At 39.5% G+C, this 11658-nt stretch overlaps 1 protein-coding gene across 1 annotated transcript; it reads left to right on the top strand.

The window, feature by feature from the left end:
• The first annotated feature begins 41 nt into the window (after window positions 1-41).
• LOC139941437 (ADP-dependent glucokinase-like) lies at window positions 42-8537 on the top strand. The gene is made up of 8 exons (XM_071937930.1): window positions 42-100; window positions 662-850; window positions 3617-3798; window positions 4466-4691; window positions 5302-5367; window positions 5976-6207; window positions 6994-7178; window positions 7977-8537. Exons 3-8 carry the CDS (start codon window positions 3632-3634, stop codon window positions 8529-8531), a joined length of 1431 nt encoding a protein of 476 aa, XP_071794031.1. The 5' UTR covers window positions 42-100; window positions 662-850; window positions 3617-3631; the 3' UTR covers window positions 8532-8537.
• Window positions 8538-11658: the final 3121 nt, after the last annotated feature.

Genomic DNA, 11658 nt, shown 5'->3' with positions numbered 1-11658 from the left:
TGTGTTAAATACCGCCCTCTTAGTTTAGTGTTCATTATGAGCCGGAGTTTCATAGCGTGAGAGATGCTGAAGCTAGCTGACGGTGGCATTTTGTTTGCAGGTGAAAAATTAACGGTTGTGTTAAATACCGCCCTCTTACGTGTGGACAACTGCTGCTTTTTGATTGGTCTGTTGCGCGTAAGTTAAATAACCAAGCTTTATGATTGGTCTGTTGCGCGTAAGTTAAATAACCAAGCTTTATGATTGGTCTGTTACGCGCAACTTCCTTTCCTTGAACTTTGATTGGTTGGTTGCACGCAACCTCCCGTCTGTTCCCACACAGAGGGCGCTTCATACCTGTCTATTAACTTACGCGCAACAGACCAATCATAAAGCTTGGTTATTTAACTTGCGCGCAACAGACCAATCATAAAGCTTGGTTATTAACTTACGCGCAACAGACCAATCATAAAGCAGCAGTCCACACGTAAGAGGGCGGTATTTAACACAACCGTTAATTTTTCACCGGCAAACATTCGCTCGGCTCGGCCCGGCCCCAGCGGCCAGTCTATCTATATCCAGGAAGCAAGGCGCTGGGGACGAGCGAACGGCAAACAAAACACCACCGTTAAACCAGCATAGCGCCCTCATTTTTGTGTTTGTGCAATAATTAAAAACACAGTCCACATGATGTCACGCGTGTCAACAACACGAAGACCACTCAGCTAGCAGCTCAGCTCAACTTCAGTTCTGGAACTTTGAATTTATTCATAATTTCTTCACTTTTTGGGCAGAACTTTCGCCATTTCTGTGGCTACAAACTACCATCTCTTCACGAGGGAACCCCAAACTAGAATTGATCGCAAGGAAGGTAAGCAAACATTGTCACTAGATCCAATTACCTTGATTGAAGGTCGAAGGTCGAATCGCAATGCATTGTGGGTAGGCAGAGGGGTCAAAACATAGAGTTATAATTATAATATAAAAACAAGAGGGCCCACTAGAGTGCATTTTGTTGGCGACCCCAACCAGAAGCATTGATCATCTATTGGTTGAATATTTTTGCGTGTGCAGTTGAGCGCTGTGAGTGTGACGATGCGGTTCAGACCATGCCAATGGATAACCGATTAAGACTCGGTTGGACTTTGGTTGGGGTCGCCTAAACACACCCTAGGCCTAATATGCGGCCTGGCATGCGCTCATGCGGCCAATTTGTAAATTGACAAAACAGCATCGCATAGCTTGTGTTCACATGGCCCGGTGTGTGGCCATTTCGCAAGTTGACAAAACAGCATCGCGTAGCGTTATCAACACACTCTCCCAAGTGTACTTAATAATAATAATATGTCTCCTTGTGTTGTGGTCCCGTCGCGTTTGTATGTGCAAGCAGCATCACCAGTGCGCCCTCTAGACTAGAGTCTAGTTCTTAATCTTATATACTATGGGTCTTAATTAGACCACGTAACTGGGGGGCTAGATTCCTTTTTTCGAAATTTTGAATAGCATCAGTTATTGATATTAATTTAGCATATTTCCTCATAATATGTGGGTAAAGACAAAGTGGTCACATTTCACACTCTTCATATTTCAGTATGTTATTCAATTCATTATGTTATGAATCATGTGCCAGCCTAAATAGAAAAAATTATTATGAAAGTGTAAAGTAGAGCCTGGACACAAATGCGATACAAATTTTGACGTCACAAATTCACATAAATCACAACAAATAATTTGGAAGAGTAGAGACAGAGAGTTTGTGATGTGCTCAACTTCTGCAAACATTCGTAGCGAAAACGGCCTTGTGATGTCAAAATTTGCTTCCCAATAGACTGTGCAAGTCTCGCGCAGATTTGAACTTCCGGGACCATTGTGGTCCCAACCTTATGGAGTTTTACGTTGGGGAGATTTTGTTTCGTCCATTACTTTAGTTTGATATAGTTTATGACCATAAAAATGACATATGTTGTTAAAAATGTAATACTAATTAACAACATATATAAAAGTAAAAATAAAGTCAACATTAATAACGAAGAAAAACCGATATTTGAACTTGACCTCAGGTCAGGTTACTTGTAAAAAATTAAGAATTTGTGCCCATCTCCAATCACGAAACTTACGCAGACGCTTGTTATGGCCGCGCGGGGTAGAAAGCCTTTTCATTGGTCGCTTAGGCGTCGGCTTCCTCTTTAAAATGCGTCACGCGTTTATCTAACGCCCTTGCGACCATCGTGCGTCCGCGTATAAACCAGCTTTCAGTAGTTACACATTCGGGCGTAGATTTACAAAAGGGGTTTCAAAACATTTAAGATCAAACAAACATCCTTGTTCCAGAGTTTTACTTTTGTCTATACATAGACTTTAACCGAAAATTGTGTATTTGTTTAAAAAGCTAAAACTAATTTAAAGAAGCTCTAATGGGTATTTTTTTTGTTCAGACTCGCATTAAGAAAAAATTAAAGCAAAGTTTTGATTCATAAAAAAATTAAGTTCTTCAGGTGTCGTGTTTTCTCGCTCCGGTGCGCGCGAGACTTGCACAGTCTATTGCAGAAAGTATGACGATCTCCCAATTAATGTCCGTTAATCTTCTTGTGTTGTTACTTTTAAGAAAAAACCTAAAAGCTGATCTCTTTCCTAAATAGTAGATAAGTGATTTGTGTCTTGTTAGTTTTAATTTATCTTTTTCTTTGTTATAAAAAAATGCGCTTTGATCATGTTTTAGAAAAGTGCAATATAAAAACCTCTTATTATTTATTTTATTATTTAAAAGGCTAAGTCTACTGGAAAACATCGTTTAACAGACAATACCAAAAAATATCAGAAAACTAAACAGGAAATACCGGACAACGCAGGAAAAACTTTCAAATTTGCACAAAATCACTGTTTGTTCTTAGGTTAGCTTTTTGATTTTGATGCATTTGACAACACAAAATAGTAGTAGGTAGTTGATCATAACCCTTTTTTTTCCTAGAACTATGATGGTTCATTCCGCTATAGTGGACAAACCTCATATAGTTCTAGGTGGCAGTCTCCATCCTCCTGACTGTCACAGGAAAAACCCAAGAGAAATATTCCAGGGAAAACCCACACAATTAATCAGGGGCTAAAAACTAAATCTAGTGCCCCGTTGGGATTCAAACAATCGTTGTAGATGTGAAAACCGAGCAAAGGTATCACTACTATGGAAGTGTCGTGGCCGAGCGGTTAAGATCACCGAATTCAAACTCTGGTGTTTCTGATCAGCAGAGTGTGGGTTCGAATCCCAAGCCGTGACACTTGTGTCCTTAAGCAAGACACTTAACCATTGCTTCGTCCTTCGGATGGGACGTAAAGCCGTTGGTCCCATGTGTTGTGTATTGATGTAAAAGAAACCAGTGCACTTATCGAAAAGAGAAGGGGTTCGCCCGGGTGTTCCTGGCTGTGGCTGCTGTATGCACCATAGCACCTTGTAAACCATTATAAGGTGCTAACTAATTGGGTCTCAAAATTCATCACTGCAATAACCTATCTTTCTGAAAGTTTGTATATACTCAGCGCCTTGAGTACCTTGTTTGGTAGATACGTGCGCTATATAAGACTTCGTTATTATTATTATCTATGCCAACCTGACTACTTTTTTAATTGATCCATTTATGCACAGGTCCGTTGATACACCATGGAGTGGGGTCCACTAATCCTAGCCTTTGTACTCATAGCAGTTGCTTATTTGTACGACTACAACCTCTCTCTACATGACACCTCGTCGGCCGAGACACAAGTCATCCGTGGATGGTCTACTGGTATTCAAGATCCTGCTAAGAAAGTTAAACGTGTTGCTGTCGGGTAAGGTTGTCACAAGGTTTACTTTGAAATTGACGGACAGACCTTGCGTGTCAGGTTTTTCAATTTCACCCTGATTGCATGGAGGAAGAAGCATCCATGCTGATTGCAAGATGTTAGCAAGAAGTTAGTTAGTAATCTATCCCAGTGTTAGGATATGATTAACTGCTAATCAGCTCATTATGTAATCTAATCTAATCTAATCCCCACCCTTCATGTTGTCCTTTGTGTTTCCATCTTCTTGCTTGTGGTCAAGCCAGTCCCTTCCCTTCACCCCCCTTTTTGTCCCCCTATTCATTGTTTACCCCCTGCTTGTTTCTGTATGCTCTCTAACCCCATTCATGTATTTCCACTTCACTGCTTATGTTTCACTTAGTCACCTGTTCATGTTTGTTGTGTTGTCATTTAGCCTTCGAGAAAGACTCTGCTAGGGTCGAAACGTCAGACCATTAACTATTTTTTGCATTTATACTCTCGGTCCATTTGGTTGGTAATTTGTTTGCAACAGCTAGTTCTATTTTCTAATCTAAACTTATCTAATTTAATGGTTCATTAACTCTGCTCCCCTATATTGTAATCCCCTTAATTAGCATATAACTGGTGGTGTTATAAACCACAGACCACAGTGTTCATTTACTTATTAATCATCGTTAAATCAATTGCATCACAGATTAAACATCAATGCTGATCTGATAGTCTCAGCCACAGCTTTGCTGGACAAACTCAACATCAAGCAAGGTGCAACCGAAGATCATGCGTTACTCAACTCACTGACCGATCTACAAGAAAGCTTTGGTAATTTCTTTGCATCTGGTGCTGCGGCTGAGAGGTATTTTGCCGATGGTGATGTGTTTGATACTGTTATAGAGGCTGCAGACAAGCTGGAGGTCAAAGAGGTATGGTCAAGAATCAGGGGCTGATTTCTCTAAGATTCATCTTAAAGGCAGTGGACACTATTGGCAATTGTCAAAGACTAGCCTTCGCAGTTGGTGTATCTCAACATATGCATAAAATAACAAACCTATGAAAATTTGAGCTCAGTAGGTCATCAAACTTGCGAGATAATAATGAAAGAAAAAAAACACCCTTGTCACACGAAGTTGTGTGCATTTAGATGGTTGATTTCTTCGAGACCTCAAGTTATAAACGTGAGGTCTCAAATCAAATTACTTCTTTCTCGAAAACTATGGCACTTCAGAGTGAGCTGTTTCTCACAATGTTTTATACCATCAACCTCTCCCCATTACTTGTGACGTCACCAAGAAAAGATTCCAATAGTGTCCACTGCCTTTAAGATGAGGTGTCAATAGTGCCATGGTGATTTTTTTTTTTTTTTTTGCTTCTCATCACCCGACAGAAAATGTACCTCCAAGATTATTGTTTATGATGTTGGGTTTGAAACATTCCATGGTGAGGTTATTTACTTCACTGCCACAGAGTGAGTTATTAATTGATCTCTCTAACGGTGTCTTCATCCTGACAATTTGTTCTTATTTAATATTACAGTACAGCATAGGAGGGAATGCAGCTTTGATGGCATTCATGATGGCACAGCTTACCGAGGATGTAGAGGTGAGTACATATGGGTCCAATTTCATGGCTGTGCTTATACCGCGGAATTCTGCGCTTATAGAATCATGTGCTTCACAGGCTCTGTAAGCACAGTAAACAGAGCCTGGCAATTGGACCCAGCTTAATTCAAGTTTAAGAGCTTATCACATTATGATGGCGCCATTTGTAAAGTTCCAACCAAAAGCTCAACTTTCACCAAGCTTCTGCTCGTCAAGAACTAAGTTAAAGGGTCTATGTAACTTTTGTAGGACAAAAAAAACAATGTCCACAGATTTACACTAAATTACACAGTTTGAAGATAATGATAGTAGAAAGCTTCCCTGAAAATACTATGTGCTGAGGTGCTGTAGTTTTTTGGAAATGAGTAAAACAATGTCATGAAAATAATTTTCGAAAATTATTTTAATCATTTTCAAACGTATTTTCATGACACTGTTTTAATCATTTCTCAAAAACTACAGCACCTCAGTAAGTAAGATTTGAAGGGAAGCTTTCCACTATCATTATCTTCAAACCCTGTAAGTTTAATGTAAATCTATGGACATTTTGAAAAAGTACCCAAATCCTTTAAGTACAAACTTCCTTTCAACTTTGAACATTTATCACAGATTCTTCTTGTTGGGCCAGCCGGACCAATTGTCCGGAGATTAATGCCCAGTAAAGTTAAGATATCAGAGTCAAGTGTGCGAGAAACAGACGAGATCCATCTGATCATGGAGTATGGCAAAGGAGAACGATGGGGTAAGCTGACCACACCCATAGCAACACGCTTCATAACATCACATGACGTCGCTAACGCGGAGCTGGAAGGATTGGACGTCTTCACTTCAAGCATCGAAGGTAACCGTAAATAGCTTGTTAAATTTGTTTCATTCATCGATACTTATAAGCTCTTTCACACTGCATCTCTTACCCCCTGGATTACAGCCCTGGGGAGGCCCCAGGAGTTTAACCCCATGGTTACCCTGGTGCACTTTTACACTGTGCCCGCCTAGGTCCTTATTCCACGGAGTTCCGATTGCACGTTTCAAGAATACCTTAGGGTTTTAACGCTTCCCTCTACTCCATAATAATAATAATAATAACAACCCAATTTTATATAGCACTTTTCACACCCAGAGGGCATCCCAAAGTGCTTCACATTATTACCCCTGGTCACTGGGCCTTAAATCACTTCTTAAACCATCTCAACCCACTGGTGGGGAGTATGCAGCCTTGTGCAACATTAATATGCGCTAATCGGCTAAATCAATCACAAGAACCATCTCTGCCCTCGCAGGTACCCATTTACCCCTGGGTGGAGAGAAGCAGTTACAGTTAAGTGTCTTGCTCAGGGACACAAGTGTCACGACCGGGATTCGAACCCACACTCTGCTGAACAGAAGCATCAGAGCTTGAGTTCGGTGTTCTTATCCACTCGGCCATGACACCCATAGCATGCGTGGCTGCTCCCCGGGGTATGCCCATTTGTTGGGTGTAGGTCAGGGGTAAAGAAATCCAAGTGTGAAAGGGCCGGCCATTATTCCCCAGGGTCGCCTCTGGGAAATAAGAGTAGTGTGAAAAGGGTTTAAGACTGTACAAGTTTTGCGCGAATCAAAAACTTGACTTTCATTCGTTTCTCTTCAGATTTCCAGCCGGACGTTGTGATGTTCTCGGGTCTTCATCTTCTAGACAGCAGCACTCTCGCTAAGCAGATTGAAAAAATCCACGCCATGGACATTGAGCTAGGCAAGCTCCCTAAGAGTCTACCTGTCCACCTGGAGTTGGCTAGCATGGCAAATGAACAACTGGTTCGACTCATAGTTAAAACGGTATGGACTTGTTTAGTATTAGCGTGTTTTTTGCTCTTGATGAAATGAAAACGATAAAAACTCAATTGAAATGTGGCTACTTTTTCACAAGTCAAGTATACGAGGGCAATATTTGTGCCAGAGAAAATATAATTCTCTGCTGTTTTTGTGCGATAAGTAAACTGGTTACTGCGTTGCACTATTAGCTGTATACTACTGCCAAACAGCACACCACAGTAACAAGAATCTTAAAGGCAGTGGACACTATTGGTAATTACTCAAAATAATTATTAGCGTAAAATCTTACTTGGTGACGAGTAATGAGGAGCGGTTGATGGTATAAAACATTGTGAGAAGCGGCACCCTCTGAAGTGCCATAGTTTTCGAGAAAGAAGTAATTTTCCACGAATTTGATTTCGAGACCTCAGATTTAGAACTTGAGGTCTCGAAATCAACCATTTAAACGCACAACTTCGTGTGACAAGGGTGTTTTTTTCTTTCATTGTTATCTCGCAAGTTCGATGACCGATTGAGCTCAAATTTTCACAGGTTTGTTATTTTATGCATATGTTGAGATACACCGAGTGAGAAGACTGATCTTTGACAATTACCGATAGTGTCCACTGTCTTTAAAGGAAATTGAAAGAAAGTGATGATTTGTCCTCTCAAAAAGGTAAAAGTTTTCATAATATCTCAGCCATGTCAATTTTATTGAAGAGTATAGGCTTAACATGAAACATTCAGTATTGATTTTTATAATAAGTTCTCAATTGTAATTTGTTGCTTTCTATTTTTGTTTATCTCTTGTTTCCTTTTCAGCTCTTACCAGTGGTTCATTCCTTGGGCTTGAACGAGCAAGAGCTTGGTCTGGTGTCCCGCTCCAACCAGGGTCCCCACGCAGACCTCACAGCTGATGAAAACGGCTACCCTGAAATCGGCGCCGTGGCCGACATTCTCTACTGGATTCTAACCGCTCTTGTTGAAGGTCAGAGGTCACTGCTGACTAGAGTGCATTTCCATTCGTTAACATTTCACATCATAGCTACTTTACCTAACCACTGGGATAACAGTCTGTCTGCTGTAGGGGTCGGTGCCCGAATTGCTGGTCGCCAGGCGTGCGGTGATATACCCATCAATCCAGCTAAAGTAGATCTGCGCATACCGAAAGTGTTTTCGTTGTCCGTAGACTACGCTCCATTGAGGAAACAAGTTATAACCTTTGACCCCAGTAAGCCCCTTCTGAAATGGCAGAGAGGGGATGTTACATTTCATTTCAGCCCGGTACTCGTGTGCAAGAAACCGGGGAAAACTGTTGGACTTGGAGATGCAATATCAGCAACTGGAATGTTATACTCACAATATATACACAAATAAAGTCGTCCATTAGACGAGTAGGATACAAACTGTGTGTGAAGGTGCTCATATAAAATGCCTCTGCTTTTAAAAAATATAGAGAAAAATGCTAATTAGTTAATTGTTTCCCTTCATGTTTTGAGAGAATGGCAAGAAATTAGCCCATGTCACTGATAGTAACATAACATTGCTCAACTTTTAACGTTAATTTTCGTTTGAACGAAGACAAATTTACTTGAGAAGTGTTTGAACCTGTGACCTTTAGATTGATGTGACGCCACTCTGACAACATAGTTACATCGCCCTAATGTGGCCAGCCGTCGATTTCACAAAACTCTTCCTAACTTAAGATTAATCTTAGGACTTAGGACGAGTCCCAACCTTGCACTGTAGCATGCAGACCTTAAGATTAATATAAAGTTAGGACGAGTTACTCGTCCTAACTCGAGATAAGACGAGTCCTAACTCTTTGTGAAATCGATGGCAGTTATACCAAGTTGCCTATTTTAAAAGTATAGTAGTATTTGTTTTCAAAACTAACTTTTTAGGTTTTCTTTTGATGAGGTTGAATATGTTAAACATTCCATTGAATAAGGTGTGCATTAACAAAACCAACACACTTTAGATTTAAGTGTAGCTTGCCATTTGATTTTTTCTTTTTCTTATAAATTATGTATGAAATATTCTGAAAGAAATTTTAATATTTTCTTCAACTATTACCGGAAGTTCTGTTCTTTCTTTTCTACAACTGTTGATTTACATCATGAACAATTCTTGTAGTTTGAACAACTGTCATTATCTTCAAGTACGCGCTAATCCTCCAATCAGATTGGCAGAATGGAGTGGTGATAAAAACCTATATTGCACGGCTAATATCACTACCATGCGTCTTGTGTGTTCTATGTCACGCGCCAAATTTGCTTGAAGATAAACACGTTATCACATGTGCGCTCATGGAAATACAGAAAATATAGCGCGTCTGCGTCCTATATCCAACTCGGCCGACACAGAAGCGCTATATTTTTTCGTATTCCACTCGCTTGTGTGATAACTTATACTAAAACAACTGTCATTAGCCATGATATTCTTTCTACTCAAGTCTGATTTCCGATATTGTTTTCCCCTTAGTAAAATTAGTTAAATTGTTGTTAGCCTGGAAATTCTATAAAAACCTGTATCATATGTACATGGATGTCAGCCCATGTAGTCAAGCAAATTTTCCTTTTTTTTCTTCTAAATTTCGTACCTGCATAATTTATTTCTTAAGACCATAACAAATTCTGAAATAAGTCAGAATGAAATAAGAACAGTGACAATTTAGTTTTAGCAGAGAATTTTATGTAGTAACTATGCATCTATGTGTGTTGTGGTTTTCTCGCCAAATTTATTTTGACAATTATATTTACTTTATTTTATTATTAGTTCATTCATGAAATTGGATAAATCAATGTCAGAAATATTTAGATACACAATTGTTTAATAGCCTGATGTATTTGCCCCAACAGGTACCTCTAAAACACTTGGTTTGTCTCAAAGACTAAATTGGGTGTGCTAAATTTCTTAAGTATCAAAGAATTGTTTCAACAGATCTTTCATACAATTTTTTACTTTAATAAAGCAGTACAAGTTCACACACAAATCATATCATGATATGTATTTTAGTGTTTTATTAAGACTATGTATTTACACTGTTAAACATTACATTACTGTTACATCAACGTACTTTAATTACAATAAATTTACAGTTGGCATAAGCACTGTTATGAATTCACCTTTAAATCCATTCACAAACTTGACATTTAAATTTGACACATACTTCACAGCAAAACACAATTTCCTTCCTTGCCCAACCACAGAGTATTGACCCATTTCACCTGACGCCATCATCAGAAAAATCTTGAATGCGCCATACTGGTGGGCAATTTCACTATGCATTTTCATATACAACTCTATGCTGCACCTTATGCAGTGAAGTGTGCATTTTAGGCGACGCGGCGTTAATACACGTAAACCTAACTGCCCACCAACATGGTGAGCGTGGCATCAGTCGCCACGTATGACGCGCGTGCAAGGGGTCAATACACTATTTTTCAAGAATTTACGAAATAGTCAGCATGTTTATCAAAATCTAAGACCACTTTTGAGTCGACAGTGATTTCTGGCTACATATTCTTAGTAACACTTTGAACTTGTCCCAACAACAAGTCTCTAGTGTCCAAGACCGTCCCATATCCTCAAAATATCCCACTTCATAAACACATCCTCCAAAAGAATTGTACAGAAAAAATCTCAATTAAAGGCAGTGGACACTATAATTATTAGCATAAAACCTTACTTGGTAACAAGTAATGGGGAGAGGTTAATGGTATAAAACATTGTGAGAAACGGCTCCCTCTGAAGTGACGTAGTTTTCGAGAAAGAAGTAGTTTTCCACGAATTTGATTTCGAGACCTCAAGTTTAGAATTTGAGGTCTCGAAATCAAGCATCTGAACGCACACAACTTCGTGTGACAAGGGTGTTTTTTTCTTTCCTCGCAACTTCGACGATTGATTGAGCTCAAATTTTCTCAGGTTGGTTATTTTATGTATATGTTGAGATACACCAAGTGAGAAGACTGGTCTTTGACAATTACCAATAGTGTCCACCGTCTTCAAGTAAAAACTTAGTAGGTGGTGTAAAGTTTCTTGATAATCAATCAGTTTCATGTGAAACCTGCAGAATTCTGCAGTGAGCATTTTCCCAAGCACATCGAAATCATGCTTAGCAGAAATAAAATACTAGTTACCCCACTAATTTCTTGCTAAGCATAACGTTTGCTAGTTGTATGAAATTGGGCACAAGTGAGACATTGGATTATGCATTAAATTATACTGTATTTATCTACACATTAAAAACCTCACTTTTAACTGGAATGTCCATGTATTGGTTTCAATCGCTGTAAAGCTGTAACATTTATTTAAATGAATGAAATGACCAGGGCCCAATTTCATGGCTCTGCTTATGATCGCGTTTCCCCGTTTACGTGCAAGTGCCGAATTTCTGCGCTAGCCTTGTAAGCGTAGAATGCCTAGTAACGTGGAGCATGCACACGCAAAAGCCCAAATTCGCTGCTAACCCGTGAAATACGCTTGCCGTAAGCACAGAATT

This window comes from Asterias amurensis, chromosome 9 (genome assembly GCF_032118995.1).
Source record: "Asterias amurensis chromosome 9, ASM3211899v1".
Lineage (NCBI taxonomy): Eukaryota > Metazoa > Echinodermata > Asteroidea > Forcipulatida > Asteriidae > Asterias > Asterias amurensis.
The sequence above is the reverse complement of the archived record's forward strand: the minus strand, read 5'-3'. Positions and strand labels throughout refer to the sequence as shown.

What these genes read in the sequence shown, in the direction of transcription:
- LOC139941437 (XM_071937930.1), top strand. Translation starts at nt 3,632, where the DNA reads ATGGAGTGGGGTCCACTAATCCTAGCCTTTGTACTCATAGCAGTTGCT. An exon ending in ACAAGCTGGAGGTCAAAGAG is followed by an intron (nt 4,692 to 5,301) that starts GTATGGTCAAGA and finishes TTAATATTACAG; the next exon opens with TACAGCATAGGAGGGAATGC. An exon ending in CTTCACTTCAAGCATCGAAG is followed by an intron (nt 6,208 to 6,993) that starts GTAACCGTAAAT and finishes GTTTCTCTTCAG; the next exon opens with ATTTCCAGCCGGACGTTGTG.